Here is a 16,583-nt window from a genome sequence, read left to right on the forward strand (position 1 = left end):
CGGGATATGCTCCGCAGGTTGGTCGGAGCGATGAAGAGAAGGACAAGTTCTGGTGTGCAATAGCGAAGCTGATGGAAAACGTGAAAGATAAGCTGTTGTGGTAAGAGGAGACCTAAATGGACATGTGGGAAGGAGTATGGACGATTTTGAGGGAGTTCATGGGGGTTACGGATATGGTGTGAGAAATGGAGAAGGTGAAAGGATTTTGGAGTTTGCTGATGGAGCTGATTTGGTGATTTGTAATACTCAGTTCCAGAAAGAGGATAATAAGCTTGTTACATACACGTCAGGTGGGTCGACGACAATCGTTGACTACCTGATGGTGCGTAGGCGAGATAGGGGGCACCTCCGGGATACAAAGGTGATCCCGGGGGAGGACGCTGTTTCACAGCACCACTTGGTGGTCTGCGACATAAGGGTAAAAGGTGCGAGGAGAGCTCGGCGGGTGAAGTACCAACCGAGAATGAAGGTGTGGAGGTTGAAAGAGGTGACAGTAAGAGAGGCATTAAAAGAGAGGCTGAGTAGGGTAAAGGATGATGTGGTTGAGCTTCAACGTGGTTGGATGTCAATGAAAGATAGTCTGTTGGGAGCCGTTGGTGAGGTATGTGGATGGACAAAAGGACCACCGAGGCACTCAGAAACATGGTGGTGGGATGATGAAGTTGGAAAGAGGATTGACGAGAAGAGGAAGAAGTTCAAGGAGTGGCAGAAGGCGAAGGGTACGTGAGCAGAAAAAGCAGAACATGAAAGTTATAAGGCAGCCAAGAAGGCTGCAAAGAAAGAGGTAGCAAAGGTGCAGGAGGCATGTAGGAAAATGTTCGGAGAACGCTTGGATTCGGAAGAGGGTCAGAGAGCGGTATTCAGGATTGCAAAGCAGATAGCGAAAGAGAGGTGTGATGTGATGGGGGTGGGTTGCTTGAAGGATGAAGTGGGACAAATCGTTGTGGACCCAGATGGAATGAAAGGAAGATGGAAAAGATATATGGAAATGCTGTTGAATACAGAGAATGAATGGGATGGCAACATAGAGAGTAACCCTGTTTTAGGACCGGCAGAGAAGATAACTGAGAAGGAAGTTGAGGAAGCGACAAAAGCAATGAAGAGTAGAAAAGCGGGAGGGCCGACGGAAGTTGTGGGAGGTATGTTGAAGGCAGCAGGAAGTTGGGGTGTGAAGAGAATGACAGAGATCTGTAATCTGGTGGTGAAAGAAGGCCGCATTCCAGTGAATTGGGAACTGAGTACCCTCGTCCCTCTATACAAGGGGAAAGGTGACCCTCTGGAGTGTGGCTCGTACCGAGCAATAAAGTTATTGGAGCATGGAATGAAGGTATTGGAAAAGGTGTTGGAGAGGAGGATAAGGAAGAAGGTAAAGATCAACGAAATGCAGTTTGGATTTATGCCAGGAAGAGGAACGACAGACGCGCTCTTTATTGTGAGGCAGTTGCAGGAGAAGTACAATATGGAGGGGAGTGTACATGGAGAAGAGGAAGAAGTTGTTTTTTGGGTTTGTTGATCTGGAGAAAGCATTCGATCGGGTTCCACGCGAAGTATTGACATGGGCATTGAGGAAGTTAGGAGTGGAGGAATGGTTGATCAGAGTAGTGATGGCAATGTACAAAAGAGCGCACACAGCTGTAAGGACGAAGGACGGGAACAGTGGTGAGTTTGAGGTGAAGGTGGGAGTGCATCAGGGGTCGGTACTAAGTCCACTACTATTTGTAGCTGTGATGGAGGTGCTGGCTCAGAACGTAAAGGAGGGTTTACCGTGGGAGTTGTTGTATGCAGATGATCTGGTGTTGATTGCGGAAAGTATGGATGGACTGAAGGAAAAGATGAACAAGTGGAAGGAATGTATGGAGACAAAAGGTCTGAAGGTGAATATCGGAAAGACGAAGGTGATGGCAAGTGGTAAAGCATGTGGTGAGGTGGAAAGAACTGGGAAGTGGCCGTGTGCAGGAAGGGTGTCGGAGTGAACTCCATTCAATGTACAATGTGCGCTGAGTGGGTTCATCAAAAATGTAGTGGTCTGAGAGGGTCATTTACCAGTGTGGCAGCTACATTCAAATGTAAGGTGTGCACAGAGGGAGCTGCAGATGGAGGAAATATTGAGATGGATCTTGGAGACGGCGTGAAGCTGGAAGGTGTGAAAACATTTTGCTACCTCGGAGACATGCTGAATGGAGAAGGTGGATCAGACTCGGCAACGGTTGCTCGAGTGAGATGTGCATGGAAGAAGTTTCGGGAACTGAGTGGCGTGCTGATGAGGAGGAGAGTGTCGCTGAAGCTGAAGGGAAAGGTGTATGCTGCATGTGTGAGAAGTGTTATGATTTATTGGAGCGAGACATGGGTAATGAACGTAGAGCAGCAACGAAGGCTGGAAAGGGTGGAAATGCGAATGGTTCGATGGATGTGCGGAGTATCGTTGAGAGAGAGGAAGACAAATGATGAATTGCGAAAGATGATGGGAATATTGCCTGTGATTGATGCTGTGAAGAGGAACAGGCTGAGATGGTTTGGTCATGTGTTGAGGAAGGATGAAAGTGACTGGTTGAGAAGAGTGATGGAAATTGATGTAGAAGGAAGTAGAGGACGGGGAAGACCGAGAAAGACTTGGCTAAAGATGGTGGAAGAAGAAATGCGGGCAAGAGGGTTAGCAAGGAGAGATGCAGAAAATAGGGCAAAATGGAGAAGATTGTCATGGGGACCGCAAGGCTAACCCCCACTCTAGCAGGGAAAATGGCCTTAAAATGCATGTTGTTGTTGTTGTTGTTAACCTTCACACCAGAAATTTAAACAAAACTTTTTTTTTTTTTTGGAAACATTTGGGAATGTTGGAACAAGTTCCAAATTTGGGAATTCTGGGAATGTTAGGAAATTCTTTCCCAGACTAAATTTAGGGAATTTTAGATCCCGGACGCAGACCCATTTTCGAGCCCACGAGTCAATTGGACGAGCCCCCAATTTCTGTTACAGAGTCCTCTACAATCTCCTGGTCTCGGTAACCTCCGAACCCCGAGAGGAACCCCGGCAGAAAGATACATATGTTATTCCGTGTCGAAATCAATAGGGAAACCACACCATGAGTTATCCACAACCAAAGAATATATTAAAGAGCACACAGGAATCACGATACAACAATAATAGTAATCAACCCTACAATCAATATCTTAAGGTGGTACCACCTAATCTAGTAACTTAATCCCAAACTCACGGCACTCCCAGGAAATGGAACCGAGCCCTCCTCAATGTCTCTATAACCATAAAAGGCGAAGTTGATTCACTCCAGCGATCGTTGGAACCATGTCCGATCCAGATCAATTGAGGTGTAGGCGGTCGAAGCGACACCGAAGTCACGTGGTCCAACACCCAGCAAACTCGCGGTAGAATGGAAACTCTCCAAAGACGCGCGCCGACGTACACGTTTGCCGTTCAATCAGTGAATCGCTGTGTACTCCTCAAACGCTGCTTTATTGTACAGCCTTCCCCGGCAAACCACCGGAGGATAAGCCCAACCGACGCGACAAAACCTTTTCCGAGGAAGGTAGTGCGCGGGGCGAAATGGCGGATGGCTCTCACTCGAGCCCGAGCTTCTAGGCAAGGATTCTCCGGAATCTCAATGCCGACACACTACAACGCCGGCTCCGCAATACTCCGGCGATATCACCTATCGCGCGAACTTCCTTTCAAGGACTCAAAGTCCACTCGACGCCGTTCGCTCGACCACGCTCGCAACGGAGCTTCAAGGCACGTCTTTCACTGTCCTCACGACTTCTTCTTCTTCGCTCCTTTTCTTCCAGGTCACAATCCGATTTCCTGTCTCATGCTTACCATGAGCGCTTTTAACCTTTTAACCACAATAACCATTTCCCTTAAACAACAATAACCATAATACTTAGAACCCACAATAATAATAATAACAGCAATAATAATAATGTGCCGAATCCGTAACCTGCGATGTCAAGGGAATAAGGCATCCAAGGCATCACTTCAACACCCTGTTCCTGGAGGAAGCTGTTGGTCAGACATGAGGTCGAGCGTTGTCCTGCTGGAAAACCTGCGATGTCAGGATGAGCCTGGAAAAATGGCAGCAGATGAGGTCTCAAAACTTTATTGACATAACGCTGACTAGAGAGATTGCCTTTGATGATGACCAGAGGTGTCCTGAAACGGGTGGAAATGCCGGCCCATACCATCACACTGGGTCCTCTCCAATGATTGATCTGGCAAATACAGCAGGATGCATACCTTTCCCCACCTCTGTGCCATACCCGTTGACGCCCATCAGCAGCATGGAGGCAAAATCTGGACTCATCGCTGAACAAGACTGCACTCCACTGTTGCTGTGTCCAGCGGCGATGCTGCAGACACCATCTTAGTCTGTTCCGCCGATGCACTGCGTTCAACACTGGACCTCTGCAAGGATGTCTTGCCACCAGGCCCCGACTTCTCAAGCGCCTCCGCACATTAGAGACACTGATGCGGTTGTTGTGGCGACCTTTTGTCACTGCAGCTGTTTGTGTCGCAGGTCTTGATTTCACGAAGCGATCACGAAGATGCTGTAGCACAATCCAGCGGTCTTGGTTTGGGGTGGTTACCCGTAGTCTTCCTCTTCGTAGACCATCATTCACAGTTCCAGTTTCATCGTAACGCCCGGCCAGGTTGGAAATTGTAGGCTGTGAGCAACCAAGACGTTGGGCAATTGTTCGCTGGCTTATACCAGCCTCAAGCATCCCAATTGCCCTTAAACGTTGATCAGATGTCAGGGGTGGCATCTGAATTTTCTTGTTGTTTTCCCTGTCAGAAGCCTCTAGAGTGACTATAGACAGCAGTAAATGAATGTCTAACCACGAGAACTGAAGGATTTCATTATGAGGGTCATTATTTAAAGGGAAATATCCCCATACAGAACCACTCAAGCATGCCATTGTTGATCAACCAGGTGATTGAAGTGAAGTTCCCGTTACATAATCAGCCATTACAATGCATATCTTACAATATATACAATGCATTATTGAAGAAACGTGTTTGTAAAGCTGCACATTTCAAAAAATGAAACTGATAAGTTTCTTTTGATGCTCAGTTTATAATAAATGAATGTTTTTGTGCGTAATTTAAGTTTCACCCAGCATTTTCAAGGCTGAATAGTGTGAAAATACTGAAGTGCTGTCCATCATTTTTTATATTTTCTGCTCGTATTAACAATAAAGAAGTGGAATAAGGGCAGAAAGGGGAAGCAATATTTGATAGCTGAAGCTTCCACCATACATCAGCTCTGAAAACAACTATTATCGTTTTCTTATCACACAAATGCAGAATTCAAATGACAACGATATATTTATAATTCATTCATTCATTCCTTTAGCTACTCACTTTACAAAGAAGCAAGTAACGATTTCATTGTTTTTCCACCAAATCAAATTCCACAACCGGCTCACCTGCTCTGCAGCCCGGCCGCCTGCTCATGGCAGAATCCCAAGTAGGAAGGAAAGCTTCGATACAAGTCCAGCTCCAGGGAAGTTTTGGGAAGGGCATTTGAAGCTCTTGTGGCTGTTACGAGGGCTGTTAAAGCATTCTGTACAAAAGTGGGAGAGGGGAGAAAGGGAGAGGGTGAGGGGAGAGGGAAAGAGGGTGAGGGAGAGTGAAAGAGGGTGAGGGGAAGGGGGGAGGATGGAGGATGGGGGGGAAGGGAGGAGATTGAAGGGTTAGAGGGAGAGGTAGAGGGGGATAGGGAGAGGATGAGGAGGCGAGGGTGGAGGGTGAGAGGGGAGGATGGAGGGTTAGAGGGAGAGGGAGAGGAGGATAGGGAGAGGAAGAGAGGGAGAGGGGAAGGGAGAGAGGGAGAGGAGCAGGGAGAGAGGGAGTGGTGAGAGGAGAGATAGGAAGAGGGATGAGAGGTCAAAACAAGGCACCATTAATGTGTGTCCAGTGGACAAAGTTCAGGTTTATAGTATCGATGACATGATTATTCCTAACTCTTAAAGTAAAATCGAAGCCTTCTCTTGGACCAGGATAGACCCTGTCGTGTCGTGCTCCACTCAATCGAATAATGCAATGAGGCAAACAGCAGGTGGAATTCGCAATTGCATACTGGAGGAGATTCACCTACAACTACCTACCTACTACCTGAGCCCACCTCCCAACCTATCCTATTCCTTTCCAACAGCCTCACCTTGTTTAAATGTTGAGATTGAGTTTTGGGGCTGCGGATATTACACAGGTATGGGTGGCATTGTCCGATCCAGGTGTGTGTGTGTGTGTGTGTGTGTGTGTGTGTGTGTGTGTGTGTGTGTGTGTGTGTGTGTGTGTGTGTGTGTGTGTGTGTGTGTGTGTGTGTGTGTATACCTGTGTGTAGTACCTAGGTACCCGTAGGATGACGCATTGTGGGACAGGTTATTTAATTTGTGTGGATCATTAGGAGTGCTGTAACTTGTAAGTCAACTGCTTCCTAATCCCGGTGTGTGCGAGTTGAATACCTTACGATGTCCACTACGACTACCAATACCATCCTCGTACGGACTACGGTCCCAACCGTACAATCACAGACACATGGCGAATAGGGGTAATGAACCCTTACGAACCTGCAATATCTCTCCCACACGAGGGTGGTCCGCAGAGATGGCTGGGGATGCATCAACCAAAAGAGCTAAATTAGCCATGTAATCGCTCGAACACCATTAAGCAATCTCGCGAAAAGAGTATTTCCCTCTTCACTTCCGGGATGGCCTTGATCAAGTCCTTAATTCAAACGTAATTACATTTTCAAATGCGAAACGTTCTTTGCACGCAAATCATGAGGATTAAAAGGGGCGAAAATAAAACATTTAAAGTAATTAATGTGTAAAAATTATTTTATCTGGCATGCTTTACTTTGCCACGAACTAATTCATCATGGCCGCTATGAACTGTGCAAAATCATCACGTCGACGGAAGTGAATAGCCCTGCAGATATTTCGATCTGCACTATGTACGGTACGGTGGTTAATTAATTGGTGCTGCAGAATGGAGTCCTTATGGGTGATGAAACGTTCAAGTTGAAACGTTCACGCCAACAAACCTTGCCGTATGATGATTGATCCCGTATGATGAAGCTTCAACGGATTGTGCATCCAGATCATGCCGTGGGAGTCTGTTCCATTCTTTAACTCGATGGTATTCATAGAATACTTACCCTGCGCAGACAACTCGTCTGTTCAATTGTTTTTCTTTGATCCAATATGGCTGCCAGACCACGTGAGCGATGACATCATAAATTTATATTCTCCAATATAATTATTCTTGCATAGATCACGCCCAATATATTTCAAACTGATCAGACTAAGCGTTGTGCCTGTCGAATTATGACGTCATAATTATGGCACCAATAACGTCATCGTTAACAACACCTATTCTCCATATGGAGGTCTTTACAATGAGCCATGTTTCAATTTTTTCCATGCAGCGGTTTGGAGAAATAGAGGTGCAACATTTTTCGTTTTTTTCCAAGATGGCGCCTGTACCACGTGACCTATGACGTCATGATTATCATTAAAATATTCTACATGAGGAGGCACTCCAATGGTGAAAATTTCGTGCCCATCAGATCAACAGTTGCTGAGAGAAAAAAATCACAATGATCGGATAGGTATTGTACTTGTCGAATTATGACGTCATAACAAAGGCGGCACAGATTACATCATCATTAACATATCTTATTCTCCAAGGGGAGTACTTGACAATGAGCCATGTTTGAATTTTTTCCATGGAGCAGTTTCGGAGATAGAGTTGCAACTTTTTTCGATTTTTTCCAAGATGGCGTCTGTACCACGTGACCTATGACGTTATAATTATCATTTAAAAATTCTACAGGAGCCGCACATATTCTGAAAATTTCGTGTCCATCGGTCTAACAGTTGCAAAGGAATTTTTGTTTTATTTATACTGATCAGATAAAGCGTTGTACTTGTCGAATTATGACGTCATAATTAAGGCACCGATGACATCACCATCAACATATCTTATTCCCCATGGTGAGTACTTGACAATGAGCCATGTTTAAATTTTTTCCATTGAGTGGTTTGGGAGATATAGAGGTGGAACGTTTTTCCAAGATGGCGTCCGTAGCACGTGACCTATGACGTCATAATTATGAATTAAATAAATCTTCAGGTGGAGGCGCTTCTATGGTAAAATTTCCAATCAGACCAACGGTTGCCCGGAAAATGAATTTTTAAAATGCACATACAACTACATATTGTGCCGTGCGCGTCTGAATTTGAAAAATTCATTTTCTCGGCAACCGTTGGTCCGATTGACACAAATTGTTTTTTTTACCATAGGAGCGCCTCTTCCTGTAGAATTTTAAAAAATAATTATGACGTCATATATTACGTGGTAGAGGCGCCATCTTGGAAAAACGGAAAAAAATTGCACCTCCATAATCACCGAAACCGCTGCACAGAAAAAATTCAAACGTGGCTCAATGTCAAGTACTCCCCATGGGGAATAACATATGCTAATGATATAATTGGTGCCTTTATTATGACGTCATAATTTGACATGTACAACACTTGGTCCGATCAGTATGAAAAATTTTGAGGGTCATCTACAGCTAATTTGGTCGACAAGCAAAATGATGACATCATAGGTCACGTGGTTCGGTAGCCATGTTGGATTGAACATAAAGACTTAAAAAATAAGCTTCTCCAGAACTGTTGACCAGATCGAGGTGAAATTTCATGCACATGATCTCCTAGCCATGCAGAATAGAGGGTGTCCAATGACTAAATCGCAGGTCACATGGTCTGGCAGCCATATTGGATTTAACCTAAAACCTCTAAAAACCTTCTCCAGAACAGCTGGACAGATCTCAAGGAACCTTTGCACGCGTTCCCCAAGCCTTGGGGATAACATAGTGTTGACGAATAAATCATAGACCACATTGTCTGGAAGCCATGTTGGATCAAAGGGAAAAAAAGATATAATTATTTCTCTGAAAGAGCTGGAGTTATTGAAGCGGAACCTTCCAAATATCATCGGACACAATTTCTGCAGCGTGAAAATGATGTCATAGGTCACGTGGTTTGGCAGCCATCTTGGATAGAAAAAGGAACCTTGTCGGTCAACATTAAACTTCACGCGCATTATCCCCCACCCAATTGGAGCCAAAGTATAAATTTATGATGTCATCGGTCTTGTGGTTGGGCAGCCATATTGGATCTAAGCAAAAATCTTTGAACATCTTCTATGGAACTGTTTAACTAATTGATGAACTACCTACCCATGGTATGGATACTGGATCAAAAAGAGAAAAAAACCTTTATATATATTTTAAAAAAAACAAGAGTTGGGTCGAACAAAGTCCTTCTCAAAAATGCATGGGGAATTATTCCATGAATACCATCTAGTTATAAAATGGCACAATCCTTTCAATGTTTAAAGAGCATAAACCATTGCTGAGTAACATAAGGTGATGTGCAAATTAAAACAAGCACACAGTGAGAATTGCTAATTTGCAACAAATGTCCCCTACTGGTCCCAATGAATGTTCTTGTTCGAAGCACCTTTACTTATTTATTTTGTATACAGAGTCAAGGCTCGTGTAAGAGCAAACACATTACACACGAAAACATGCACGGGACCCATAAAATACAATAAACTAGAACGGGCACTCGGTAGAGCGCATACCTTCGCCGCAGCTACTGTTCTGTACTTGGCATGGGAGTGTAGGGAACAGAACAACAAAAATACGATTTTGACCTTTTCGTGACCTTGACCTTTGACCTGATTGCTCCCAAAATCTAATCAAATGTGTCCCGTATAATAACCAATCATCCCACCAAATTTCATGCAATTCGGTTGAATACTTTTTGAGTTATGCGAATAACATACACACACACACACACACAGACATACAAATAAATACACAGCGATCAAAACATAACCTTCCGCTTTTGCGAAGGTAACAAAGGGAGCGAGAGACAAGAGGGGGAGAGAGAGAAAACCATACAAGACAAGAGATGGTGGTGAACAGCTGTTTTGAAGAGCTGGGGGGAGGAGTAGCATTGAAGAGAGTGAGGGAGTTTGTTCCAGAGGCAGGAGAAAAGAGGAATGAAAGAGTGAAGGTGAGCAGAGTCTTGATTTTGGCATTTTCACCAAAAGAGGGTTACTGGCAGATCTTGTGCGTCCTGCATGAATATTTTGGGGACAGAGCACAGACAGAGCAGGGGGAGCAAGGCCAGAGAGGAGTCGGTAGAAGACAGAAAGACCACCAACCTGCCTGCTGTGAGAGAGAGAAAGGCCCTTAGAATCAACTTCATCATGGGAGATTCCAAAGCTTCTGAATGCTTTGGTTTCAACAGCCTGATATGAAGCCATATACAGTGGAACAAATTGTTTTAGGTAAGCAAAGCTACAGAATAAGTTGCTGTTTCAGAATATTTCCACCATTTGTAGCTCAGCTAAGTGCCAAAGACTCCAAATCGAATCATTTCCTTTTTGTGACATACAAAGGTGATACGTATGTATGCATATCTGGATGGTGCGAGCAGCACAAAAACGAGTGATGCAGGTACTAGCGGTCCCAGTCCATTCCAAGTGAGCAGGGGATAGGCGCGTCTCTGCAAACCACGAGGCTGCTTTGGAAAAAGATGTTAACACGAACTTTCATCTTGAAGCGAGAGAGGTCGCAAGGACCTCTTTCTCCTCTTCTCCTCTGCGCAATCACAAAAGGGAACCGTATGACGAAGCCCATGACGCTGTACTATTCCCTGAACCCTCGTGCTCTCAAGGGCAAGAACAAACACACGCTACCCCTGGTTTGGAGGGCCACCAGGAAGGCGTGGGTGATGGCAGTAATTTTCCTGGACTGGTTCCATAACTGTTTCGTCTCTCAGGTGGAGAGGTACTTGGCGAAAAAAAGACCTTGCGTTAAAGGGGTTTTTTCAACTGCTCCTGGCCATGCTGGGGACCTGAAGATGGCTCACGCAAATGTCGAAGTGATCTTCCTGCCGTCCAACACCACCTCCCTGATCCAGCCGCTCGACCAATGTGTAATCTCCACTTTCAAAACATTACACCCGCCGCACCTTTCGCCACATTTTGGACCCAAAGCTCACCGTCGGGCAGTGATGATGCTGAAATATAATCAGTTCATATTTGCATAATCATATAAAATATACTTGTTCCACACGAGATTTGGATCCCTTCAGTCGTTCTTAAGTTATTGTGGTGAACAACCTAACCACAACACCTATCAACCACAACTGCTTCTGTGGCTTAAATGGCATCAGCAGATGAACTCGTTTGTGACTTGGTTAAGCTAACTTGGGAGAGTTGCAAAATAAACCACAAATAAGTCAGGAGCCGACGATGGTTCACGAGCGAGCGGTATTCAATGACAAAGGACGGACTATAACCGAAACAGGCCCGGACAGGCCAGGCCCGGAAATGTCAAAACGAAGGTTACCGACCTTGAAATGAGATAGAAAATAATGTATAATCAGTTATGAGGTTAGTTAGCTACACAATACCGAAAATTCGGTTAGATTCCGACAACTTTGACCTTTGTGACCTTCAAAGGTCAAAGATTCAGAAATTTGTTGGAAAACTTGTATTTCAGGATGTATGTAATAATATAAGATCATGTATGACATTTCACCCCATCAGGAAGTGAACAATGTAATAAAACCATCAAAAATCGAGTTTTCTAAATTTCGTGACCATGTGACCTTGACCTTGGGGCGAAAATGAAAAAAATCGAGCTCCGTAGGCTAGACACATGACATTGGCCTAACCAAATATCGAAACCCCTGTCAGATTCCACCAACTCCCTCGGAGAAGATGTAGCTTGAACTCGATTACCCCCGAAAAAGACATCTTTTTCGGGCGTCGCTCCGCCAAAAATAGGCGCAATACGCCCACTCCAGGCAGGACACAACTAGATCATATCAACCTCCCACCCAAGTTTCATCAAGATCAGATGACATCATCGGGTAGTTATGCTGTGGACAGACAGACAGACATACCATGACGAATATAGTGGTCACTGTTTGATAACTCGTGAACCAATAATGGATAAATCAAACTTTTCCCAATTCACTATTTTCTTCATCATGAGAGTTAAAGAAAATAACGAATAAACAACAACCCACCCATTCCAAAGTTCCTTCGATGTCAGAATAACACACGGATGAGTCTTCCCTCATTTATTCATCTCTCACCCATTGCAGAAACGCTGGCAGACACCATGAGTACCAACATTTAATGTCCCATGTCCAGACAGTATATTTACAAGCACAAGCAGCAGTGAGTCTGACAACAAAGTTAAAACAGCTAAATCGGAATTTGAAAAAGTTGCTTGTGTGGCAGCGGAGTTCTTATCCTACGTTATTTATTTAGAAGGGCCCGATTCCTGCAACTCCAGACGAATTGAGAGATACAAAAATTCACAAAAATTAATAACCAACAGCCTATAATCTCCGTTTATCTACTGTTAAGTCAAAATGTCAAACTGTGTTTCTCCAAAAGGGCGAAGCTTCACACCATCAGTTCCAAACAAAAATGACAAATGGCGAGTCAAACTGCCACGTCAATATGTGGCCCGAGCGGCTGCACAGAAGATGGAGATGAAGTGCCTTCCTTGGTCCTGAAGCTGAACAACCAAACTTCACTCTACTCTTCCAAACTATGCTCTTTCCTCAACAGCACCTGTACATTCTTTGTGCCAGATGTGACCAACAAATGATCAAAATTCATCTTGCTTTGATTATTTTCATCATAATTATCGTAACATTTACAAACACTGACAGCAATGGAAGAAAAAGTGCGTAAACAGAGAGAGAGACAGATGGAAGAGCAAGTTAGGTGAGATGACCATAGGAAATGGAGCTCGAAAACAGCAACCTCTTCTGCCGTTTCTTCTTCCTCCTCCCTCGTTGGCCTGCAAAAATAAAAGAAGATGAATTGTGAATGGTTTGATGAAGGTTACAAAAGACTTGCAATTAGCTATAAGCATTTCCCGACGACCCAATCATAAAAGCATCAAGTAGACAAGGCATGGGCGAGAGAGAGAAACTGCAGGTGAGATTGTGTGGAGCAATTAGGGTAGGCGTGCAGCACAAAATACATCATTTTTGGCCTTCAAGACCAGTCGTAAAAAAATTCGGGTTGTCAAAAGGTCATTCAACAACCATGATCCATCAACGACCACAAAAGTTTTCGCGTGTATTTTTCGTGTATTATTTTCTGCGATATTTTTCAAGATTTTTCAAGATACCAAGATACCAATACCAAAATTTCAAGATACCAACAAGATACCAATTTTACCAACTTCTTTCCTGGAAGTCCTTGGTGTCCTTGTGTTTTATACTTCTCCCACTCCCCCCCTTCCCACGCCTCCTCCCCTCAAGCCCTCTCCCTCCCACACATCTCCCGATGTCCCTGCTCTCAAATGTTGTTTGTGTGCTTCCCCTTCTCTCCCCATCTTGTCTACCGCTCCCTCTTTTTATATATTTTGTTTGTCTGTTTGATTTGTTTGTGTGATAAATGTTAGCTCCTTCACAAGCCTCGATTCTGTATACAAAAAAAAATTTAATAATTCTGCTCACAAGGTTCAGACATACATGGCGGCAGCCATCTTGGATTTTGACGTGGCGACCTAATTTTCAATAGGGTTCTTCCATATGCCCAGTTGCACCCACACACCAAATTAGAATTCGGTCCTTCGCTTACACACGCACGCACGTCCGCACACATGCACGGACGGACGGAGGGGAAAATCATAGTCCCCCTTTCACTCCGCGGTGCGACGGGGGACAAAAACTCATCAACGGTTTCAAAGCACGCGAAAAATCACAAAGACAATGGCATTGACCCGACACATTAATGTGCTCCACACCACAGTTTGGAGAGCTTTAAAACGTGAAAAATTCAAGCCGTTCAAACGAGTTCAGGTTCCTTCGATCACAGAAACCAACGTTGAACATCGGCAGAATTTCAGTTTTTGTCTGACTGGCAAGATGCGGACTGTTTGCATCTTGCACCACCCGATGAATTTTTCGTTTATTCGCTGCGAAAACCAAACTCGCAAAACGACAGAATCTGGGCTCAAAACCGTCGTGAAGTTTGGGACATTTTGTGACCTCCACAACAGCGTCACCCAACATGTGTTGGATTCTTTTTGTGCTTCACATCAAAGGGAATGGTGTTTGACGTCAAAGAACAGGGACAATCGTGGGACTGCGCTTATTTTCGTGATCATGTTTTAAAAGTCGTTGTTTTGCCAATTTTGCAAAAACCTGAAAAATCGACAAGGTCGTTTCAATTAAGTGGCTTTCCTGCACGACCTTGTGGGATGCATGAAGGCGAATGCAACCCATGACTTTCTTGACGAAGAAAAACTTGATTTCTTTTGCAAAGATGGATTCGGAAGATGGCCAGGAAACTCTCCAGATTTGAACCCTGCGGAGAATGTTGGCGCCATTGTGAAACAGCGTGCACAAGACATCCTTGATTCATTACCAGACAACGAGAAATTTAAACGTGAGACACTAGTCCGGGTTTTGACAAGTTCTGAACCAAACAGCTAACGAAACAGAAATGTTAGTGTCTTTGCTGAAGTCTTTTAAAAGTCGACTTCAAATGGTTTCTGAAGCTAATGGTGGACATATTGACGCATATTAAACGTGAGTTTTTAATTTTTGAATGAAATAAAGCCTTTGGTTGAATTTTCATCCGATTGAAACTTCATTTCATCTTTGGGGAAAAAAGTATCATTTCTTTTGCAATACCCCTTACACTCCAGGTTAAAGATGGTGGAATGTGCAGTTCTTGAAATATTACAAATGTACTTCTTTAATCCTGCTTGAAAAGTAATCATTTCAAATAACTTCTCAAAGGTTATTTTTTGGTTATGACTAACTTCCCTGAAAATGTCTGCTGCTCTTCTTCTGCTCCAAATCGGCTCATCTGATCATGTGCTTGTTAAAGTGAACATCTCTCTGACCATTCTCAGAGAGCCTCCTCAGTGTCGACGAGTCTGGCATTTCACTCAGGCCAACTGGCACGGTCTTCAAGCAGCCATCAATCATCTGGACTGGTCTCCCATCTCGACCGCCTCTGACATCAACTCATCCTGGGAATTCTTCCAAAGTAAATTGCTCTCTCTCTAATGCACAGATTTATCCCATCTCGTCTTCAGTTGTCATACCCTTCCTCCCATCCATGGTACACGGAATCTTGTGGTGAGGCTGTTGCCCAGAAACAACTTGCCTTCGTCTCCTGGAAAGCAAATCCAACGGAAGGAAATCTCATTTCCTTTCACAAAGCCCGAAACAAGTGTGTGTCCACCCTCAGGAGAGCCAGGAAACAATATCTCTCCATTCTCAAGACCGAACTCTCTTATCTCTCTCCCTCTTCCAAATCCTGGTGGCGTCTGGTCAAATCTGTTTCTGGTTTGTTACCCCTCCATCCCCTCCCTTACCTCAAACGGCTACACAGCTGACTCCGCACGTGAAAAAGCTGAATGCCTAAACTCTGTGTTTGCCTCTAAATCTTGTGTCCCAAACCCATCCCTCTCTGTACCCACCATACCCAGTCGTGCCCAGCTGCTCCTGGACACTGTGTCCTATCCTCCTGACAAGGTGGAAAAGTTTCTGTCAGCCCTCGACTCTGATTCTGCAACTGGACCTGACGGCATCAGCCCACGGGTCCTAAAATCCTGTTCTTCTGCTTTCACTCCCCCTCTGTTCTCTTCACCCTCTCTTTTGCTCAAGGTCATCTGCCATCTGCTTGGAAATCAGCCAACATCACTGCTTTACACAAAAAATGTGCAAATTCCTTGCAACTACAGACCAATCAGCCTTCTCCCAATTATCAGCAAAGTCATGGAATCCATCATTGCTTCGGATATGAAATCTTTCCTCTTCTCCAATGGCTTGATCTCTGATCATCAATTTGGTTTCAGACCAGGCCACTCTACTCTGGACATGCTGCTTCTGCAGTCTCAACAATGGATGGAGGTCCTCAATGCCAAACAGGAAATTAGAGCTGTCTCCCTCGACATATCACGTGCCTTCGATACTGTCTGGCACCCCGCTCTGCTCACCAAACTCTCCTCCTTTGGTATCCATGGAAATCTCCATGCATGGCTGGTGGACTTCCTCTCTTGTCGCAGTCAACGTGTGGCCCTGAATGGGTTTCTCTCATCTCCTCTTCCTGTTCAGGCTGGAGTTCCCCAAGGCAGTGTTCTGGGCCCTGTGCTTTTTCAGGTCTTCATCAATGATCTCACTGACTCTCTTGAAAATCCTCTCCATCTCTTTGCTGATGACTCTACTTTCTGTCGCTCCAATCCTCATCCCTCAGATCGGCAGTCTGCAGCCTCCTCACTCTCTGCAGACCTGGACAAAATCACAGACTGGGCAAACAAGTGGAACATGTCTTTCAATCCTGACAAATCGCACACTCTTACGATGTCTCTCCGAAAAGACCGACTGGACAACCCTCCCATCCACTTTCTGAATAATCCTCTCCAAGAAGTTCTGTCACTCAAGCTTTTGGGTCTCACTATCTGCCATGATCTTTCCAGGGAAAACCACATTTCCAAGCTG

General features: G+C 44.6%; 2 protein-coding genes across 3 annotated transcripts in view; both read right to left on the reverse strand.

Annotated features, from left to right (window-relative positions):
* Positions 1-6,753, reverse strand: part of EXOSC10 (exosome component 10) — a 66,585-nt gene extending 59,832 nt beyond the window's left edge. For both annotated transcript variants that reach the window (XM_068111252.2, XM_068111254.2), the window contains exons 1-2: positions 6,579-6,753; positions 5,436-5,572 (exon numbers count right to left, since the gene is read on the reverse strand). In XM_068111252.2, coding sequence (XP_067967353.2) covers positions 5,436-5,572; positions 6,579-6,656 — 215 coding nt within the window. In that variant the 5' untranslated portion in view covers positions 6,657-6,753. The remainder of the gene's footprint in view (positions 1-5,435; positions 5,573-6,578) is intronic.
* A 5,414-nt stretch (positions 6,754-12,167) lies between these two features.
* RNF10 (ring finger protein 10) overlaps positions 12,168-16,583 on the reverse strand; it is a 69,436-nt gene continuing 65,020 nt past the window's right edge. Inside the window, exon 14 of the mRNA XM_068111249.2 lies at positions 12,168-12,916. Within this exon, the coding sequence (XP_067967350.2) occupies positions 12,837-12,916 (80 nt within the window). The 3' untranslated portion in view covers positions 12,168-12,836. The remainder of the gene's footprint in view (positions 12,917-16,583) is intronic.

This window comes from Myxine glutinosa, chromosome 3 (assembly GCF_964187855.1).
Source record: "Myxine glutinosa chromosome 3, kmMyxGlut1.1, whole genome shotgun sequence".
Lineage (NCBI taxonomy): Eukaryota > Metazoa > Chordata > Myxini > Myxiniformes > Myxinidae > Myxine > Myxine glutinosa.